Source organism: Chelonia mydas, chromosome 1, assembly GCF_015237465.2.
Source record: "Chelonia mydas isolate rCheMyd1 chromosome 1, rCheMyd1.pri.v2, whole genome shotgun sequence".
Lineage (NCBI taxonomy): Eukaryota > Metazoa > Chordata > Testudines > Cheloniidae > Chelonia > Chelonia mydas.
Window position 1 is genome coordinate 105,621,679 of NC_057849.1, and position 22,811 is coordinate 105,644,489.

A 22,811-nucleotide genomic window follows, 5' to 3' on the forward strand; every position below is an offset into this window, starting at 1 on the left:
TAACAATCAGATAGACATGTAATATTCATAAAATGTTATGGGCATCACCCACATCCTTCACATCCGTTACCTATTTTGGGTCCCCTCTTTACCCCCTTCCTGAGTCAGACATTTCCCAGATAATCTTACATGCGAATGAGCAGCTCCATGCTATCCAATATAATTATCCAATGATGGTCAGGGAGCTACTAATGGCCCCCAGGTATTGCAGATATTTTGGCATCCTAGTTCCAGCTAGATCTTAGCAAACAAACATGCGTTATATGCTAGGTAGAGCTTTGGAAAATAGCAACTTGGTTCTTGTCTCTGTAAAGGAACGTCCTGTCAGAGGAGGGTATTTTTTTGATAGCTTGCAAATAATTCCCCACTATGAGCAGATTAAAGTAAGCTACTGTTGGTAGCTAACATAGCTCTATACTGAATTGCAAATTAAATTTCCTCTGGGGTTTGAGAGGTGAAATCCCAGTCCTTTATCCTATAAGCCACTCAACCCTTCCTCTTAAGCAACTTAATAAAGATAATATTCATATCTGCATCTCATTATTCCTACATTATAATATAATAGATTTCCTTCTTTTGTAACAAAAACCAAGAATTTACAAATTGTGAGCACTATAGAAAGATATACTGTCACCTTTTGTCTTCTTTTATCCAGGAGTACTGAGGAAATGATAATATGATACTTTGCACTTATATAGCATTAGTTAGCTCAGGATCTCAAAGCACTTTTAAAATATTAATGAATTAAGCTTCAAAATACTTCTTTGGCATAGATCAGTACCTGCTTATATAAATCTGCTTAATTACCTGACACAGTTCAGTCTGACTCAGATATTTTCTGTGACTAATCTTCAGATTAAATATGTGGATACAGCTGAATAATTCACAAGTGAGTAATTTACTCTACAAATGTAGGGCTGCTGTGCCCAATTTCTACTAGGTACAGCAGAGTGGGAGAAATCAAGAGAGCTGCTCTTAACTCTTTGATGCTGGAGTCACTTCTAAATTAGCCCTACACTGGTTGGCCACGGACCCCCTAAACAGGGGATTACTGAGGAGGTCACATAGGAGCTGGCAACACCAGTTCCATGCTGGAAATTCCTCCATGCTACGGCCGTTTTCTAGCTCGGTAGTAGTGTTGTCTTTGTGTTACTAGAGGAGCACAAGGGGGATGAAGTTGGCCAGAGAAACTTGCTGCCTAGCCTCTTTTCTTGCTCAGAGAATTTCCATGAACCTTTTGTAATTCCAGAAATATTTTTTTTATTAGCGTTAGTAGTAAATATTTATATAGTGACATGACCAAAAGGCTGCAGTTGGGATTGGGGGCACATTGTGCAGGGTGCTGTGCAAACATAGAGAAGAAACATTGTCCAGGAGAGTCTTCACGCGAAAAGATGCAAAATAGACAAAGAGTTGGGGCACAGGGATGTAACATACAAGTGCATTAAGATGGTGAAGAACTGGCATCACATCTTTAGTTACATATTTCCTCGTTGATGTTGGGTTTTTTCTTGTTGTTTTTAATTGGGATAGCGGTGGGGTGAGGAATGGAGAAGATAGGAAGACTAAAGTAATGAGAAAGGAAGGGAAAGAGGGATCCTCACAGCTCTATACCTCTCTAATTTACCCTTTATTTGATTTTTTTTTTTTGTATTTTTTCTCTTGGATTGATCATAAACAGATCACTCTGAGGATCTGATAGTCAGTATTTAAAATATTTAAAATTGGAACTGTTAGCTACATGCAATAAATCACATAAATCCCAGGGTATTGTGGTGTTCCCTGACCTCCAGTGTTTCTCTTTTAATCTGTAGAAGGTCTTGAAGAAACCAATAGAGAGAGGTAACAGATTATTGTGATTTGGGAATTTTAGACAGTGTTATGCTTTTTTTTTCCTTTTTGGGTCATGCACAGGCGTTTATCAAGGCATCATTCCCAGAAAAAAATTAGGCCATTGTAGCCTAATAGCAGAATTGAATTGAATTTTCTCTTGTTACATTTACACAACATATTTGCATATTCCTAACTTTAAAGGATGTGGGCTGTCTTGTTTAATAGCCTCTATGGAAGGGCAATGGTGATGGGTGTAGGGAGAACTTTCCTTACCTGCTGTGTCAAGCAGTGTCTATCAAAGATAAAATATTTCACTTCTGAGATTACTGAAAGGTTAGTGTGAACATTCTTGCTAGTAATGCTCAATAGATGCAATAGTCAAAGAAAACAAACTCCTAAAGGGTGTGTGTAAATGCTCCCAAAACAAATTGATTTTGAAATTTGAGTGAATGCTCTGAGTATTTTTGCAGAATTTCTCAGCTCCGTATTAAAATACCTGTACATTTGTATGGTATTCCACATTCAAATTTACCTAATTCCAGTCACATACTTAGGTCAACATTTTTAAAAGTGATTTTGATTATGAGTGCATCAATTTTTGGTTGCCCAACTAGAGGAAACTTTAAATGCCCTGATTTCTAGAGGGTGGGTACTCAGAACTTGGTCCGCTCCTGAAGTCTTCACCCCCTCCTCCAGTTTGTCACTAGATGTCAGGGGAGAGCTCATTTAGACCCGCTTATATCATTAAACTTGCATGCCTAGGATTAAACATATACATAAGTCATTGCAGGATTGGGGCTTTAGAGATTTTCTATAATTATTGTCTCAAGACGAAAAAGTTAAGGGGGGAGGGCTGCACAATCTTTTCTAATCACTTTTTAAATTGTCCATTCCAAGTGAGTTTCATTCAGTTCCTCATGTTTCATATAACACTTAACCTTTCTTAAGTTTCTCTCTGTTTTGAATTATGTTGTCTCCCTTAACTCCCACATCCATTCTACGGCAGGAGCACAATAACTAAGCTGTACCTCCGCACCAAGGTGTATCGCAAGCCCATAAACTGTAATAACATTCAACATGTAACATTGAATTCAGGTGGCAATCTACAAGCCTGTTATTTTCATAGGAAAGTGAAACTAACAGCCTGGAGTACTGTTCCATCCCTATTGCTGGATTCTGGAAATCACCTTGTAACTGAGAAGCATGAGACTGGAATCTTTAAAATGTAAACAACATATTTTCAAATAATCAGTAATGTAAATGGCATATGGAGATAGACTTGAATCCAAGATGCAGGTCCAGTGAATGCATTGTTCAGGAGTCATACACTTGTTGATCGTAGCAGAGGTGCATTGATGTCGCCTGCCAGCAACATGGGGGAGGAGAGAACAAGTAAAGAAAAATGAACTGAAACAAGCTGTCATTTGTGGCAGCAACATCAGAAAGTTCTGACGTATAAAATGCATATATTTAGTAATAAAAATGGCATGACTTCATTGCTAAGGGATTAAAGTTATTGTAGCGCCATTATTAGCTTGATCAGGACACGAAGGAGAATGAAACAGTGAAACAGATTTAAAGTGGCAGGCCACAACTTTATTAACTTTTAAGTTTCTTTTTGCAGGAGGGCATGCTAGGTATTTACTTGAGCCTACAATGGTGTTAAGTGGTCTTGTGCCATATAATTAGTCCTGGGCAGAGAATGATCATTCTGTTTTGTGGAGGATTTTGAGATTTCAAAATTTGTTTTAATTTTGATTTGAAATTAAATCTCTACATTTTGAGATTCTCCATAAAACAAAAATTATGAGGGGAGGGGAATTTGTTTCTGAGTCATTGAAATGTTTTTGTTAGAAATGTTTATGAAACATTTCTGTCAGAAATATTGAACAAAGTGTTTTAACCCTTTTTGACCCAGAACCGGAAGTCCACTAGTAGGCATTTTCTACACAAGTTTCAATAAAAAAGAATAGGAGTACTTGTGGCACCTTAGAGATTAACAAATTTATTAGAGCATAAGCTTTCGTGGGCTACAGCCCACTTCATCGGATGCATAGAATGGAACATATAGTAAGAAGATATAGATAGATAGATAGATATACTGTGATACAGGATGGCCAGAGGGCAGCAGGAGAGTGTTAGAAGGGAGCCTTATTCCCTGTAGAGGGAAGAAAGTTTGCTATAGATTAATTAAAGCACCTGAAGTCAATTAGAGCACCTGAAGCCAGTCACTGCTAGTTCAAGCGGTTTGCCGCTATCCCTAGGGCCCCTGGGCTGGAATCCAGAGTAGAGGGTAGGCCCAGGTCCCTCCCTCTCCACTCCCCTCCACTAGGAGGCTAGTGGGGCAGTTAATACCCCAGTTCAGGGGCGAGAAACGGTGCCCTGAACCCTCCCCAAGAAGAGAAAGCGTGAGACCCGTCCAAGTAGTGCCGGCAATTTGCCACAATACATTCAGAGAAGGTGGAAGTTGCCATACAAACTGTAAGAGGCTAATTAATTAAGATGAGCTATTATCAGCAGGAAAAAAAAACTTTTGTAGTGATAATCAAAATGGCCATTTAGACAGTTGACAAGAAGGTGAGAGGAAACTTAACATGGGGAAATAGATTCAATATGTGTAATGACCCAGCCACTCCCAAACCCGAGTTAATGGTATCTAGTTTGCACATTAATTCAAGCTCAGCAGTTTCTCGATGGAGTCTGTTTCTGAAGCTTTTCTGTTGCAAAAAACTCTTCCCCCTCCCCCCATAACACTTCACTGTAGTCTGAGTGATGTTGCTGTACTTAGCTGATGAAATCATGGAAAGCATTGATGGTGTTGTCCTCTACTCTGTAGTAGACCCCGGTGCCTGTTTGCTTTTCTCCTGAGATAACCTCTTGCAGCATGTTTGCTCTGTGGTGTGTCGATGTGAGTGACTCAGCGTTTCTGATGTCCCCAGCATTTTCAGGTCATGGCTCCAACTGTCCCTACATCCGAAGAGTTGCCAGATGGCACTGGTACTGTCTGCAACATCAACTTTGAAATGTTGCCAAACCCGGGAGGATGTATATTTAATGTGTTTTCCAGAAGGGGTTGGAAGATTGTATTTGCATGGGCTGGAGGACAGTTCCTTCTGAGAGAAATGCAGTACACCAAAACCATATCCAGCAGAGATGGGAGAATGTGACCATCCCCCCTATCTAGGAGCTATGATTAACAAACTCCATCCTTTCCAGAACTGAAGTAGTAGTGGAGAAAACTTTTTTAGAAGGAGCTGATGGTGTCCAGGCAGTAGCTTGCTGAGGGATCAGTCTCTGGATCAGAATTTGGAGTAACTGGTGCTGTGCTAATCACAGCTTCCTCCTCCTTACTATTATCATTGTCTCCTGCCCCCTGACTGATCGATTGTGCACCAAGGAAATATTGCTCTCTCGAGGGGCAGCCAAAGTGGTGCCTGCTGATTATGGTTCTTTATGGCCTAATTCCCCTTCCTTCACTTCCTGGTGTTCATGCTACTAAGCTTCTGCAGCTTCTTCTCCAATGAGCAAGCCAGACGTGGTCTTTCTTTTGCTCACCCTAAACTGCTCCATGGAAGAACGCTGTTTCTTCACCACCTCACTCTGCAGTCTGGTAGTTTCACTGACAGAGCTATGAAATGGGGACTCTGGGAGGGATGGTGCAGGCTCATTGCTGCTTGTCCTAGGAGTAGCAATGGGATTTTCCCCCCTCAGATAATTGCTTTAAAGTCCCTCCTTACAACTTGCAGAATGGGCAGTAGGGGGGCAGTCAGGCTTTATGAGGTGAAATAAATCAATTAATCATTAATCAGCAGTGGCAGCTGCGAGGTTGAAGCAGACAGTACCTGCTGATATGCTGGGGAAATCCTGTCCTGACAGTCCTCAGCCTGCTATGTTTCTTTCAGAGAGAATAAGATGTATCAGTCTGCCTGCAGCTTCAAACAGACAAAGATATAAGCATGAGACTAAGTCTTCCTCTAAATCCACTTCAAAGAAGTTGGATTCAGTTGTAAGCAAGCCCATCAACTCAGTTCATGAGGACTTAGTACGTCCTAAATCCCAGAGGCATGACAAGAAAGACCATAAGCATTGGCTCCATCAGTACCAGACCGTGTTCCATTGGTGCTGTCATCTCCAGCTCCTCTAAAACCCAGGGATCAATCGGCATTGATGAAGTTCGATCCCGTCAACTTGGAGTAGCTCCCTCCTCACTGGATCCCGTGGCTCAAACAAGCAGAACCCCTCCCACACCAGGGAGATTTGAATCCATTGCTATCTCACAGGACATTTGCAGTCTACTGGATCTGGACCCCTCCTCCATTGGGTCTCTCTATTTCCAGGGAACTAACATCACTTCTGAGGGAATCGACCACTGGAAGGAATTTATCACCTATCCCATACACAGAATATACCTTCCCTCCAATGGCACTGACAGTACTTCCCCTACCACCACCCAAAAGACCTGCACTGGTTTGAGAGCAAATTCTGCATCATCTGTCTTGAAGTTGCTGGTACCCCATGCCATGGGGACCCCCATGACCATCTGTTGACTCCTCGCACTGGCCCTATTATTAACTCCTCCTATTGGCCCTATTATATTGGGGACCTGGGGACTAGTACCCCCCTGCAGAGTCAATCCGATCTACCAGGGAGTCACCCTTTGCCTCCCCTTTAAGGGGATGCTCAGATCTGCCCCTGGATCCAGCAGAAGAGGAGGAGGAACATTACACTCCCAATCCAGTGGTTCTGCTGGAACCAGCAAGGCTGCCAGCATCATCCCCAGATGAAGCAGTGACTTCTACGTACCCCCCCATCCCTGATGACTTCAGGCAGTTTCAGGACTTGCTCCACAGAATTGCTGGAGAACTTCAGATTCCTCTCAAGAAGATCCAGGACTCCCAGCACAATTTTTTAGAATCATCCCAACACCTGGACACAACAGAATAGCTCTCCCCATTAATGAAGCCATACTGGAGCCAGCTAGGACAGTTTGGCACACCCTTGTCACCCATGCTCCCACCCCGAAAAGGGTGGAGAAATGCTATTACATGCCAGCCAAAGGAGTGGAATTTTCTCACCCAACTCCCAACTCACTGGCGGTCTATGCAGCTTCTGAATGTGCTTGACCACAAGATTCCTGGTCTACTCCTATCAATAAAGAGGGCAAATGCCTGGATATGGTGGGGAGAAAGGTCTTCTCATCACCTAGCCTCCAGTTCAGGATAGCCAATTAACACACGCTAATGGCTAAATATGATTTCCTGAGCTACGTCTATTTTGCAGAGTTTACTGACAGCCTTCCGCAGCAGAACAGAGCTCGTTTTCAAGCTCTGATAGACAAAGGCAAACTGATAGCCAGGACTGCTCCCCAGTCTGCAGGTAATGCTGCTGATACTTCCTCTAGAACTATGGCTACCGCCATCGTCCTGCACAGGGAATCATGGCTCCATGCGTCAGGGTCCCTAGGGAGATCCAGAATAACACTGAGGACCAACCCTTTGATGAATCACACCTCTTGAACCAGAAGACAGACGAGTCCATCCATGCCCTTAAGGACTCCAGGGCTACCCTCCACTCGCTGGGGATATACATGCCTGTCGCTAAGAGTAAATTCCACTGCCCATCAGTCAGCTCTAGACATATGGCTCAGCAGTTTTTTACATCAGAGACCCTATGAACCACCACAGAAGAGACAGAGATTCAAAAGTCCTGCTTCCCTATACTCTCTGCAAAAGGCTCTGCATCCCAACCTCAGCCCCTGGCTTGACATTATTCAGGATTTGCATCAGGTGTATTTCGGTCTGAGAAGCCTTAAAGATCTTCCCTATTTCATACAGGCTAATAGAGTCCACCAGTTATCTCCTGAATCTCTGTCTTATGTTCACTTCTGGCAATTGGCCTCACTGAGCCTCTCATTGCACTGGACACCAGCCACAAGTTGCAGTGAAATTACGCTTATAGATTTACAACTTTAACATTTCTGTCATTACACCTTCCTAGCCTGAAAATGGGCCTCCAGAAAGCTAAGGCAAACAAAAACAAACCACTACTTGACACCTTGTCAATCTTGCCCTGAGGGGAAACAGTTTCCCAAACTGGAAACACAGTTCAAAGTACAACTCCAATCTAGGGCAGGGCAGCAACAGCAGCAGGATGGCTGCTGCATTCCTGTGAGAGATTTATATTCAGCAAAGGGCTGGAACCATTTGAATTAATCTTCTTTCCCCCTGGAGCATGGCCAATGCATAATTTCCATGTACATTCTGGGAGGAGGAAGGCTGTGAAAGAGACAAGCTTGACCCTTCCTTTCCCCCTCCTCCTCCCAGGACTCAGGTTGCTTTTCCCTTAGCTGGTCTCATCATATATCCTTCCCACTGAAACATGGGACAGAGTAGGGCATTTTAATATCAGCATTAAATGATATTTTTGTTAGAGAGCGAACTTCTGCCTCCAGTGTCAAGCATTTCACCATTATATGTTCAATATTCTCCATGTCTTTACTTAGCTCAACCACCGCCATACTTATTCTTTAGCAGGTTTCTTCTTGGGTTACATTATTTTGTTAATATTTTCAAGGTCAGATAAAAATGGTAGTAAGATGGCTCCTTACTCTACAGCTTACTGTACTGTGTTTCAGTAGGCTATGATGATCTTGGCACATAAGGAAATAATGCTCTTCCAGTATCAAATTGCTATATATACTCAAATATATGTCGAGAGAGAGAGAGAGAAGGTTTTAGTGGGTAGCCATTACTCCACAGGGTTGAAAGATGAAACGACTTTTGGCTGTTATGGCCGACAGGGCCACGCAGGTGCTTGGGGCGGCATTCAGAATGGGGCAGCAGCCCGTGTCCCGCGGCAGCAATTCGGCAACAGCTCCACTGCTCTTCCCGCCACGGCAGCTTTTGGGCTGCAGCTCCGCCACTGTTGCGGCAGTGGCAATTCGGCGGCGACTGCTTGGGGCGGCAAAATTGGTAGAGCCGCCCCTGATGGCCGAATCTGCAGACTGAAAGCATTCCTGGACTTTGGCCATTTTCTATGGAAAGGGAAACAGTTTTCAGTATAAACTACTAATCACATTTATTTGAATTGTTCTTTTCTTTTTTTTTTAAATGATGTTAGTCTTTCTTGACCTTCTCCAGCTGAGGGCAGGTCTACATTAGAAGTGCTACATTGGCGCAGCTGCATCGGTGCAGCTACACTGCTGTAGCGCATCTGGTGAAGGTGCTCTGTGCCAACGGGAGAGTCCTCTCCCATCAGCACAATTACTCCACCTCCGTGGGAGGCGGTAGCTATGTCAGCAGGAGCGCATCTCCTGCCGACATAGAGCCGGTTTGGACTTAAGTGGTAGTATAGACCTGCCCTCAGAGGCAGATTTTTCTTTTTTTTCTGAGCTGTGGCAGTGGGTACTGAAAGGTTCTGCCTAATGACCCATATTACAGCTCTCATAGCACTTTGGCGACACTGCACCAATCATGCAGAGGAAGTATGAACCTGACCCAAAAACCATTGAAGTCAGTGGGAGCCTTCGATTGTTTTCACTGGGCTTTTGATCAGTCTGTAAAAGAGCTCTGAACTCAAGAACCACTGCCATGGAAAGATAAAAAATTGGAAAGGGCAGGTGAGTTATGGGAAGGAAGGCAGCAGTGTGTTTTTAAAGAGAGCGCTAGAGGGAGGAATAGGCAGTCATTCCACGAGAGAGTAGTTCTGCAGGAAAGATATGGATTCAGAAATAGAAAAACACAGTCAATTAGCTAAGACATGAGCATGTGAATCTTGCTAGCATAATGATATTCTGTGGAAATCCCCATACATGTTGACACTTACAGTTGAGCTAAATTCTGGTTTTGAGTTTATTTAAGTAAGAGAGCAGACTTAATTTGTTTTCTCACTTAATTACCATATAATCTTTCAATATGTGTCAATATACAACTTGTGTCTGCAGGCCAAATGGGCCCGTAGGTTCTGTTCATCCATTTTCCGTGAAGGATGTGTGACTAGCTATGTAAGCTGATGGTAACAATATTAATTTAAGTATGTTTCTACTCATAAAACAAATATAGTGTTTGGAAATTCACATTTGTGCTCATACAAAGAGAGTAAATGTTATATGACAGAATATTTTGAATATTTACAGCTCAACTAAAATAGGGAAATTTTTTCTTTGTCAAAGAGAGAAGGATCATTTAGCCTCCTGGTGTTTTGACTCATAGGAATTCACATTAAAAAGGAAAGAAAAGAAGCAGTAGTAGTTAATCATTTCCATGATTGGCATATACAAACTTTTTTTCCCCAATATGAGAGCGAGTGACTTTATTACACTCTTTGTCTCATAATTATGTCATGAGCTCCAAATGTCATCTCTTCCAGGAACTCTGAATATAACGGGTGAATGGGGAATTCATGAGTTGACTCTACTGTGCATCGTATTTGTTACATTTGAAAAAATACTCCGGTGGTTTACAAACATACAGAGTGTGATAATGTTTCTGACTTTCCACCATGCCACAAGTAAGGGCCAAATTGTGCCCCAATTTACAACCCATTCAATCTCTTTGACTTCAGTGAGATTTTGCCAGGTGTAAGTCAGGGCAGAATTTGACCATGAGGGTTGAACACTCAGTCATATTCCTGGCAAAGCCTAATGATGTTCAAAATATTCTTATTCAACATAGAACCCGGGAAGTTTTTCTTTTAAAATCTTCCACTCTTGAAGCCTCTGATCCTGCCTGCCTGCCATAAACTGTCTATTGGCATGCTTTCACCCCACACTTCTTCCTAAATGGCTTCTCCCAATATCAGAGTCAATATCACTCTTCATTAAGCTTTTGTTTATTAGTTATCAAGTTAAGATGCTGCCAGTCTCTGTTACAGTGTACTTATGGTGAGGGCAACAGAGTGAGTTTGAACAAACAGCCAACACTCAATAGTGCTGACTAGCATAGTGACAGCTGTAGAAGCCATATATATTTTTTATTCTTTTCTCTTAAAAAAGAAAAAAAATGTTGACGTTTTTACATAGTTGACAGGGGTGGAGGAACGGTGCACAAGTATGGTTGTGTCAGGGATACCTGACAGAGGAAAGTTGATAGTAATATATATAGAAAGTAGTTTCCAAATTACTGTAGGAGTGTATCAAGATGTTGTGAAGTTAAAGTGAGTTTCAGCCTAATATTTAATTGTGCATGATGTGCAAGATGCCACTACACAGTGCAACAGCTTATGTAATAAATGTATTTTGGAAAAAAAAAGACACCTATTTAGAATATAGAATATCAGGGTTGGAAGGGACCTCAGGAGGTCATCTAGTCCAACCCCCTGCTCAAAGCAGGACCAATCCCCAATTAAATCATCCCAGACAGGGCTTTGTCAAGCCTGACCTTAAAAACTTCCAAGGAAGGAGATTCTACCACCTCCCTAGGTAACGCATTCCAGTGTTTCACCACCCTCCTAGTGAAAAAGTTTTTCCTAATATCCAACCTAAACCTCCCCCACTGCAACTTGAGACCATTACTCCTTGTCCTATCCTCTTCTACCACTGAGAATAGTCTAGAACCATCCTTTTTGGAACCACCTCTCAGGTAGTTGAAAGCAGCTATCAAATGCCCCTCATTCTTCTCTTCTGCAGACTAAACAATCCCAGTTCCCTCAGCCTCTCCTCATAAGTCATGTGTTCCAGACCCCTAATCATTTTTGTTGCCCTTCGCTGGACTCTCTCCAATTTATCCACATCCTTCTTGTAGTGCGGGGCCCAAAACTGGACACAGTACTCCAGATGAGGCCTCACCAATGTCGAATAGAGGGGAACGATCATGTCCCTCGATCTGCTGGCTATGCCCCTACTTATACATCCCAAAATGCCATTGGCCTTCTTGGCAACAACGGCACACTGTTGACTCGTATCCAGCTTCTCGTCCACTGTCACCCCTAGGTCCTTTTCCGCAGAACTGCTGCCTAGCCATTTGGTCCCTAGTCTGTAGCGGTGCATTGGGTTCTTCCGTCCTAAGTGCAGGACCCTGCACTTATCCTTATTGAACCTCATCAGATTTCTTTTGGCCCAATCCTCCAATTTGTCTAGGTCCCTCTGTATCCTATCCCTGCCCTCCAGCATATCTACCACTCCTCCTAATTTAGTATCATCCGCAAATTTGCTGAGAGTGCAATCCACACCATCCTCCAGATCATTTATGAAGATATTGAACAAAACCGGCCCCAGGACCGACCCTTGGGATACTCCACTTGATACCGGCTGCCAGCTAGACATGGAGCCATTGATCACTACCCGTTGAGCCCGACAATCTAGCCAACTTTCTACCCACCTTATAGTGCATTCATCCAGCCCATACTTCTTTAATTTGCTGACAAGAATACTGTGGGAGACCGTGTCAAAAGTTTTGCTAAAGTCAAGAAACAATACATTCACTGCTTTCCCTTCATCCACAGAACCAGTAATCTCATCATAGAAGGCTATTAGGTTAGTCAGGCATGACCTTCCCTTGGTGAATCCATGCTGGCTGTTCCTGATCACTTTCCTCTCATGTAAGTGCTTCAGAATTGATTCCTTGAGGACCTGCTCCATGATTTTTCCGGGGACTGAGGTGAGACTGACTGGCCTGTAGTTCCCAAGATCCTCCTTCTTCCCTTTTTTAAAGATTGGCACTACATTAGCCTTTTTCCAGTCATCCAGGACTTCCCCCGTTTGCCATGAGTTTTCAAAGATAATGGCCAATGGCTCTGCAATCACAGCCGCCAATTCCTTTAGCACTCTCGGATGCAACGCGTCCGGCCTCATGGACTTGTGCACGTCCAGCTTTTCTAAATAGTCCCTAACCACCTCTTTCTCCACAGAGGGCTGGCCACCTACTCCCCATGCTGTGATGCCCAGCGCAGCAGTCTGAGAGCTGACCTTGTTCGTGAAGACAGAGGCAAAAAAAGCATTGAGTACATTAGCTTTTTCCACATCCTCTGTCACTAGGTTGCCTCCCTCATTCAGTAAGGGGCCCACACTTTCCTTGGCTTTCTTCTTGTTGCCAACATACCTGAAGAAACTCTTCTTGTTACTCTTAACATCTCTTGCTAGCTGCAGCTCCAGGTGTGATTTGGCCCTCCTGATTTCATTCCTACATGCCCGAGCAATATTTTTATACTCTTCCCTGGTCATTTGTCCAATCTTCCACTTCTTGTAAGCTTCTTTTTTATGTTTAAGATCAGCAAGGATTTCACCGTTAAGCCAAGCTGGTCGCCTGCCATATTTACTATTCTTTCGACACATCGGGATGGTTTGTCCCTGTAACCTCAATAGGGATTCCTTGAAATACAGCCAGCTCTCCTGGACTCCTTTCCCCCTAATGTTATTCTCCCAGGGAATCCTGCCCATCAGTTCCCTGAGGGAGTCGAAGTCTGCTTTCCTGAAGTCCAGGGTCCGTATTCTGCTGCTTACCTTTCTTCCCTGTGTCAGGATCCTGAACTCAACCAACTCATGGTCACTGCCTCCCAGATTCCCACCCACTTTTGCTTCCCCCACTAATTCTTCCCGGTTTGTGAGCAGCAGGTCAAGAAAAGCTCCCCCCCAGTTGGCTCCTCTAGCACTTACACCAGGAAATTGTCCCCTACATTTTCCAAAAACTTCCTGGATTGTCTATGCACTGCTGTATTGCTCTCCCAGCAGATATCAGGAAGATTAAAGTCGTCCATGAGAACCAGGAGGTGTGATCTAGTAGCTTCTGCGAGTTGCCGAAAGAAAGCCTCATCCGCCTCATCCCCCTGGTCCAGTGGTCTATAGCAGACTCCCACCACTACATCACCCTTGTTGCTCACGCTTCTAAACTTAATCCAGAGACACTCAGGTTTTTCTGCAGTTTCATACCGGAGCTCTGAGCAGTCATACTGCTCCGTTACATACAGTGCTACTCCCCCACCTTTTCTGCCCTGCCTGTCCTTCCTGAACAGTTTATAACCATCCATGACAGTACTCCAGTCTTGTGAGTTATCCCACCAAGTCTCTGTTATTCCAATCACATAATAATTCCTTGACATCACCAGGACCTCCAGTTCTCCCTGCTTGTTTCCAAGGCTTTGTGCATTTGTATATAGGCACTTGAGATAACCTGCTGATCGCCCCTCATTCTCAGTATGAGATAGGAGCCCTCCCCTCACAGACGTTCCTGCCTGTGCGTCCTCCCAGTATCCCGCTTTCCCACTATTTGTTATGCTATCCATAGAATGACCTTATTGAGAAAACTCACCTTATTCCACAGAGCAGGAAATAAGTCAACAATATATGTCCAATATTTATGCACTATAGCTATTCACTGTAGGGCTTTATTTCCGTTACTAGCAATCAGCCAATATATTTGGTGGTGTTTTTTCTATTGGATCCCTGGACCCTACTACTGAGAACTAATATGAACTTGAGAAGCAGGGAAGATGTATACATGTATAAAATAAACAGAAGTTCAGTTATATAACCCAGACTTCTGTGAGGTAAAATCTAGGTTTGCTTCCCCTCACCTAGGCTTGCAGTAGAGAAGACAGAACTACTTCAGATACCAATGTGGTTCGCACTAGCTATGTCTACACTTACGGCAGTGTGTAGAATACAGAAACGTAGCATGGGTATAAATAACAGGGTAGACGGTGAGGCATTGCTTAGTGAGCAGAGTAAAGACATGTTAGAATCTTAGGGTATAAACCCTACGTGGCTCTCTACATGCCCAAGCAGTGCCTCCCATGTCTACACTGCTATTTTTAGCAATGTAGTATCCTGCTGCTTTCCCGGCGCTGGAGCCTTTCCCGATCACAGAGAAAGGCTCCAGCAGTGGGGAAAGGCTCTGACTGTGGGTAGGCAGTGCCTTTCACTGCCACGTATAGCTGCACATCACAGTATGGACACAGCCTACTTTTCACTATAGTGTGTTTCTACACATACTGTCCACACCACTGCCAGTGTATACAAGGCCTAAGAATTGTATCTCTGTAATTTCTTTTTAATATTTGCCCTAAAAACAAAAGGAGGACTTGTGGCACCTTAGAGACTAACAAATTTATTTGAGCATAAGCTTTCGTGAGCTACAGCCCACTTCATCGGATGCATCCTTTTCTTTTTGTGGATACAGACTAACACGGCTGCTGCTCTGAAACCTGTCAATATTTGCTCTGTTAGCAGTTAAAGGCATACATTTGCTACCTTGAATGGAGCACATGGAACAGTTAATTTGTGTCTAAAGAGGTCTGTCCCAGATATACTTCATATCTGTCCACCGTTTGCTTCTAGTTAAAGGTGATAATAGAATATCCATTTAGCTGGATAGGACTTGTCCATAATGCTTTTCAGCATTTCAACTTTAAAATATAAAACAAAAAAAATTCCTCTTTTTCAAGGGCATTGCATTAGTCAAAGGAGACATATATGTGCTTCTGGAAAAAAAAATTTGCAAAAAGTTATACAAAAATCCATTGTCAACTTGAATTTCTCATATGAATTGCAGCTGTTGGGGCACTCATTAAATCTTCTGGGTATCAAGAAAAATAAGGACCCCATTCAACCTCTTACTACTTTTTATGTAATAGGAGGCATAGTAATTATGTAGGTGGTTTATGATGATCTATAGCAGAATCGGCAACCTTTGGCATGCAGCCCATCAGGGTAAGCCCCCTGGCGGGCTGGACTTGTTTGTTTACTTACTGTGTCCACAGGTTCGGCCGATCGCAGCTCCCACTGGCCGCTCCAGGCCAATGGGGGCTGCAGGAAGTGGCACAGGCCGAGGGATCTGCTAGCCACTGATTCCCGCAGCCCCCATTGGCCTGGAGCAGCGAACCACGGCCAGTGGGAGCTGCGATTGATTGAACCTGTGGACGCGGCAGGTAAACAAACCAGCCCGGCCCGCCATGCGGCTTACCCTGGTGAGCCATGTGCCAAAGGTTGCCAATTCTTGATCTGTAGGCAACTGTATTGACTATTAACAGCTAAAGATTTGTGGAGTTTCTTTTTCAGACAAATTTTATACAAGCTATAATATGTAGCTGTACTTTACAGCCAATCTGCTACTACCAAGGCTAAGTCAAGTATTTACTTCACATTCTTTAATGTTCTACTGTATGCAAGTCAGAATCTGCTGAGGCTCTAGCTCTTTTCCTAAATCATCTAATATGGAAGGGTGCCGGAGACATATCTGATGAACAGAGAGTTACCTTAAATTCAGTTTTCCTTCCCTTTGCATAGGGGTTCAATGTGCACATGTGTTATAGATATCATTTGTCTTTTGGGGAGAAATGAAAGTATCTGTGGGAAGGCATGGATCCATACCCCAGGGCTTTAGAATTATGTTTATCTGTCAGAGCCAGGCTGTCTTATGGACCTAGCTGGAGATCAGTGCGGGTGGGGCTCAAGCTGTAAAGAGGCTGTGTCGCTTTGGGATTTGACTTGATGAGGAGGAGGACAAGGAGGCTTATGAGGTTACACTTTAACTATGTACACTTATTTTGCTCTCTGGTGATGGTGGTTGTTATTATGGTAGCATCTAAAGGACCAAATCCAAGATCAGTACAATGCCACTGCACAAGCCCATAGTAGGACATGGTCCCTGCCCTGAAGAGCTTACAGTCTAAATATACAAGACAGTGAGACAAGGAAATGTAACTATTCTTATCCTCACTTTACAGAGGGAACTGAAGCACAGATGGATTAAATGACTTGCTTATAAGCACGTAAAATGTTTGTGGCAGCAGTTGAACCCAATTATCTTAAGTTCCCGTCCAGTGCATTGACATTATTTCAAGGCAGTACCTATGTTTGTTTCTGCAGACCGTAGTGGAAAAAGCAGAATGATAAAGATGAGACACCTGATTCTCCACTGCCTTGCAACAGCTGCCATCATCCACATTAGGACAGCAAGGCTACCATTCTGATCTGGTAGTACTTGTACCTCCTTTGCACAGCTGTCAATGGCTACAAAAGGTGCTAGGCAGTGGAGCCTTATATCCAGGATGTGAGACATTAGAATGATATTAGAGGGACAGACTCAGAACTATGTCTGTGACAGTTTTGTGTCTACTTTTTTAAGATGCTGGACTTTTGTGCATTTTTCTTGGTTATCTTAGGAGGAAGAATTCTTAAAGAACTGTCATGGCAGAAAACGGGTATTTGCCATTTGTTTGGCTTTGTGTAAAAGGTCACTGAAATTCTCCCCCTGGGAGAAGGTGAGAGAAAGACGAAACCACATGTGATAGTTGTTAGTCACCTCACTTAATGCACTAGTGCAATATACTGAGATACTGCAGTAGTAAGGACAGTATAAGAACGTATATAGAATAGAGTCGAATCTAAAATATAGGCAGTATGTTTGCCATGAACTTTCAGAGCAAGAGATTATCATGCATTGTAGAAGGAGGAAAGCTTGTGTTTGATTTTGTAAACTGATATTTTCATGAAAAGAAACAGCACAAATGAAACCCAGTTAATTCTTCGCTATTATAAACTTTAGATTGTATTTGATTATTGTCTTTGCCTGAAAAATCACTAATAGAAACCCCTTTCTATTATTTCATCAGTTTTCTAGTGGGTTTAGGGTTTACTTAACATTCATTTTAAAATGCAATTTGATTAGTAGATACCAGGTTAGTGTGTGTGTGTGTTTGTGTGTGTATGTGTAAGAGAGAGAAATACACTATTCAGTGAAAAGCTGACCGGCTGTTTATTTATATCAGGTGTTGAAACTAATATGAACTTAACAAGCAGGGAAGATCCCAACACATCAGAAATTGGATCAGAAACCCAAGATAAAAATGCAAACAACCATGGAACTCAATCGTCTAATCCACTGTCCAGTTCCGTAACTGCTGAAAATGGAAATTCAGTCTCAAATGGTAAGCAGTTTTTAATCTGAAAAACATTCTAACATAAAATTGCTGAAGTGGTTTTCTGAATGAGCTTTTTAAGATATAGTCAAACTCTAGAATTTTTGAGTTGCAAAATATCAATCAAAAACTGGCTTAACTTTGTATTTATGAGTTGGTAAGCCTGTCTTCAGTAATAACTGAGTGTGAATGACACAGAAGTGCCTTTGTTGAGGAATAGGTAGTTAGCTCACTAGCTCATATGAGTGGCGTGGGCAACTGAGAATTGAGATTTCTGCTCTTCTAATCAATGTAAAGTGGATTGAAAATGGAAAACATACTCTTCTCTTGGTACAGGTTTTCCTGCTAATTAAAGCTGAGTAACGTGTGGTTGTAAGTGGCACTGAAGAAACAATACAAATTTACAAGCACCTAGGCAGTGACAGCCAGGTCCTGCAAGGCACTAGTTGCCCAAAACCCATTCATTTTAATCTATTCAGGACTTGTCTACACACAAAAGTTGTACCTGATAGTTAAATCAGTACAACCCCCTTAGTGTGGACACAGTTATATCATGATAAAGGTGCTTATACCAGTATAGCCCATTCCCATATGGAAAGGAGAACATACTATACCACTGTAGGGCACCTCTATGCCAGTATAACTATCCACACTGGAAGTTGTATCAGTATAAATATTTCAGGGGAAAAATCACACCCTGAGCCAAAATAGTTATACTGGTACAAAATCTATGTGTGGACTGGACTTTAGATTCTTATCTATCTAGGGTTTTAGTAGTATTTTCTAATGGCCTGAAGGGATTGTAGAGGTCAGCACTTTGCAGGATTGAGCCCTAAATCCCCAGATCTTTTAAATGGGCTTTTAATTTTGCTTACTATTGACAGTTAAGAAATGAAGTCACATCTTATATATTAAATGTACATGTCTGAATAGTTTATAAAGGGTTAATAAATTATTAAGAATTTCTCTAGTAAATGATTAATCAGTTGTTATAGTTTGCCTGTAACCATTTATAATGTCTATTGATGAGCTATAACCATCAATAACCCATACACTACTCACATTGATAACATGCTTATAATGTCTATTAATAATTTATCAACCCTTTTAAAATTATTAATAAATAGAACCTTAATATATAGTGTGACCAGAAAAGTGTAATGATTAGAGCGGATTGGGAATTTTCCAACCGTTTTGTTCATTCAAAAATGCTGATTTGCTGAAACTGAATTTTTTTGCAGAAACAGATCAATTTTGATAGAATGTTAATCAGGAGAGATGTGGAAGCTCCAAGCTCTAGAGCAGGAACAAGAGCATGGGTCTCCCACATCCTATGTGAATACCCTAACCCCTAATTCACAGAGTCAATCTCTAGCATTCTGGTCCAACTCATACTTGATTATATATACAAGGTGGAACAGCTCCAGCAGAAGAGAATGAGAGAAAGACCCATCTCACTAGAGAATAGCCTGTTGCTTATGAAAATTACCTGGGAGGTGGGAGACGCATATTTAAATCTCTGCTCTGAATCAGTGATGAGTGCCCAAGTTATTGGCTATTACAGGGTGGGATGGGTGGGTCTCTCTGTCTGATTTTTTTATGAAAAAAATGGAAAGGTTTCAGTTTCTTTCCATAAACTGGAATGAAACCAAATTCCAAAACCTTATTTTATTTTTTTTACAAAACAGAATTCTTGTTTTTCAGCCAGCCCTAGTAATGATGGTTACATCAGTTAACAAATTGAAAAACCTCTGGAACACTTTGGAAGAAGGATTAAAGGAATCCATGATTCCAAAGATGATCTATTTTAAAAAAAAATGTAGAAAAGTCCTTCAGTTATGACAGCTTAGCTTCTTCAGTGTTTTAAAGTCTGTCTTTTCTTGGGTATCTTTGGAGAATGATGACATTTGAGAATATGCCCATAAGAATTATCCCATTTTAAAATATGGACTTACTCTTTTCTTTTACTGCTCACCAAACTCTGCTACCTTTGTGGAATATGAGGTGTAAAATGCACTATTAAATATATGATATTTAGACTATAAATAAAAACTACCAAGTACTGAGATGTACCAGCACTCTGATTTCCATAGTTAGAAGTAGAAATCCAGATGAATACATTACTCATTTAATCAAATAGTGAAGCAATTTCTTAAATAAAATCTTGTCCTTTGCTGTCATGAAGAGTGAAGTGACCGTACCACTCCTCTGAAGCATGTAGTGTAATAAAAGAAATTTAAAGTTATTATACTCAAAAGAACAATCGTTTTGCAAGACTTTAATCTTACTTATGAAGGAATCTGATGAATTCCTTAGAAAACCATTACTAAGCAGCTAAAAAGTTGACTGGCACAACCTCCTAACAGATGACTGCTGTATCACATTCAGAAGCTAAGTTGAATTAGTATGGAATTTTAATGGAAGTTTTTCATTTTTATATATTGTAATCCTCTTCCTCCTTAGTTTGTCTTCCTTCAGTGTTTGCAGTAACAGCATGGAACAGCAGAGTACCACAACAGAACTGTGACATTTCCTAAAGCACTAACCCTCCAGACCTACGTTCTTAGTTTAACAGGAAGAACCATATAAGTGTTTCTCAACACACAGACAATAAGCAGAAATTCCATCTTGCACTTCATGGCCTACAGCTGAAAGGTGCCAGGTCCTAGTAATAAAAAAACAGAGTTCATGGAAGAAAGTGCTCAAGTACTGAAGAGTGGGCTAATATATCCAGGATCTTGATAGACTTCAGTGTATGGACTTGATAGACTCTCAGTGTATGGAAATTTACTGTTCATCCCTTCCAAATATTAATTAAAATGTGGTAGAAGAGAGCTGGGAATAACAAATTGAGAAAAATGATTAATTATAACCACTATGAAATAAACTGACTATACTGGGTGGGACATTCCGGTCTTTTTGTGAACTCGGGAGACAAATCCCCAAACTATGTTGCAGTCAGCCCCACCCTAGGAAGAGGCCCCTCTGATGGCTCGTCTTCGCTGGAGAGCTAACTCGAGTTATAACACAAGGGTCACCCCTAATTCAAGTCCTAGCCACACACAAAACACATTAACTCGAGTGCAGAGGTGTTGTTAATTGAAGTTGGCTGGCTCATCAGGCAGTGCAGGCTAGCATTCAAATTAGCACAGTTCATAAGCTGCTGACACAACCACTCTGTGCTGCTATCACAGGTTGAAGTGTTATTTTGCAGTGTGGCCACTCTTGAGGTAGGCTAGCTTGAGAGAAATTAACTCAAGTGTAGATAAGTCGAGTTAACTCTGCAGTGAAGACATAACCTAAGCTAAACAATAGCTAGGCATGTCAAGTATTAATTTCCAACCAGGATTCAGTGGCAGCTCCAGAGGTTGCTTGTTTAGGCCTGATCTACTCTTAAAGGATTTGCCAACATAGCTGTGAGATTAGGAGTGTGAAAAAAAAACACATTTCTAACCGACATAACTATGCTAGCAAAAGCCCTACTGTAAACTCATTTATATCAGCAAAGATGTCTTTTTGCCAGAATAGTTTATTTTGTTCAGGGAACTGGTAAAAGCTATTTTGCTGCTATAAGCTGCATCTCTGCTAGGAGGGTTTACCAGTACTGCTGTAAGAAAAAACCCTTTCCTGTGGAGACAAGGCCTTAGAATCAATGCCATATGACCGGGGGTCTCTACCTTTTTTTGAGTCACACTCTCTCCTAACCTTTTTTTTTCCTTGAAACGTCCTCCCCAAAATGGGACTTCCTAATGTAATCTAGATGAACAGGGGCCATTAATATATTGATTCCAATAAAGGGGATTCTACTTTAAATAAATCAGACCTTTGATCCTGCTGTCTAACTGTGAACAGGCTCGGAAAAGCACATACTTTTAAAAGCACATACTTTAATATCTATAACGTTTTCGGGGCAGTATTTCTCAATTTCATCATTGAAGAGTGCTAATGAGCATTGCAACTGTGCATACCAGCTCGCAACATTACTTGCTGGAATTTAGCCCAGGCACCCCTCCAACATGAAAGAGAGGTGACTGAGCCAAATTTGAATCAGTGGCATTGTGACCTCGTGAGTGAGTGAGAAGGCTCGCTGCACTGCCCTAGAAAGTTTGATGTCACCCCCACTTTCTCCCGGTTGAGAAACACTGGCATAGAAGAAAGCTGTGTTGAGAGAGAAAAGAGAGCTGTACTAACCAGAAAACTAGAGCAAGGAAATCTCAGGAAATATAGGAGCCAACCTGTATGGATAGACTTCTGGGTTTCATATTTTTGAATTTAGTGCCTGTCAAAGTGTTTGGAAGGAGACAAATCTGGATGCTTTTGTAAAGCTGGTGTTAATTTGGGTTAACCCAGAAGCTCCTCAATAAAATCCAACCCAGAGACCATGATTTGTGCTCAGACCTGAGCCTCTGGTTTAAGCAACTTTTGTTCTAACGGTTGTGTCCCTGCTAAACTGATGTTTCCAACTTTGTGCTGAATTAAGCAAAGGTCTTATTCAGTGCACAGCTGTGGTGTCCTAATATTTACCCAAGTGTATGTAAAGGAAACCTTTCAGAATGTAATCTACAACTCCATTAATCTTTCCAAACTCCACCAGCTCTCTGCTTTCCATGTCCATGCTGACGTACTTCTTTGAACTTCAATGTACATGGAAACTGTGCTTATTTGATAAGACATCTTATCTAAGTACCTTACACAGAAATAAACAGATGAATCACTGATGCCTGGGACTTAGATCAAGGCTATCCTTTAACAGTGTCCTAATGTGTAAGATATACTACAATATTCTTTTCAAAAAACCATTAGTGGCTAAGAAAATATTTTTAGTTCATTTTGATGATGTTCTTGAATCACACCAGTATTTCACATTAGTTCTTACAGTGCCCGCTTGAGATAGCATTATACATTATTAAAAGAATGTGGATGATTCTTTAATCATATGTGCTGAGATAAATCAGGAATAACTCCCCTTAAATCACTGAAGAGCCATCAGTATAGACCTGGTGTGAGATCAATATAGATTGTAGAATATTAGCTAATTTTTTTAAAAAAATTCTGATAATTTATCAATTACCTCTGTTTCACAAAAATTAATATCCACATACAAAACAGTTTTTTTTTATCTGTTT

At 41.7% G+C, this 22,811-nt stretch overlaps 1 protein-coding gene across 4 annotated transcripts in view; it reads left to right on the forward strand.

The window, feature by feature from the left end:
- MYO16 (myosin XVI) overlaps positions 1 to 22,811 on the forward strand; it is a 579,449-nt gene that overhangs the window by 527,465 nt on the left and 29,173 nt on the right. For all 4 annotated transcript variants that reach the window (XM_037896729.2, XM_037896722.2, XM_043535412.1 and 1 more), the window contains one exon: positions 17,536 to 17,694. In XM_037896729.2, the coding sequence (XP_037752657.1) occupies positions 17,536 to 17,694 (159 nt within the window). The remainder of the gene's footprint in view (positions 1 to 17,535; positions 17,695 to 22,811) is intronic.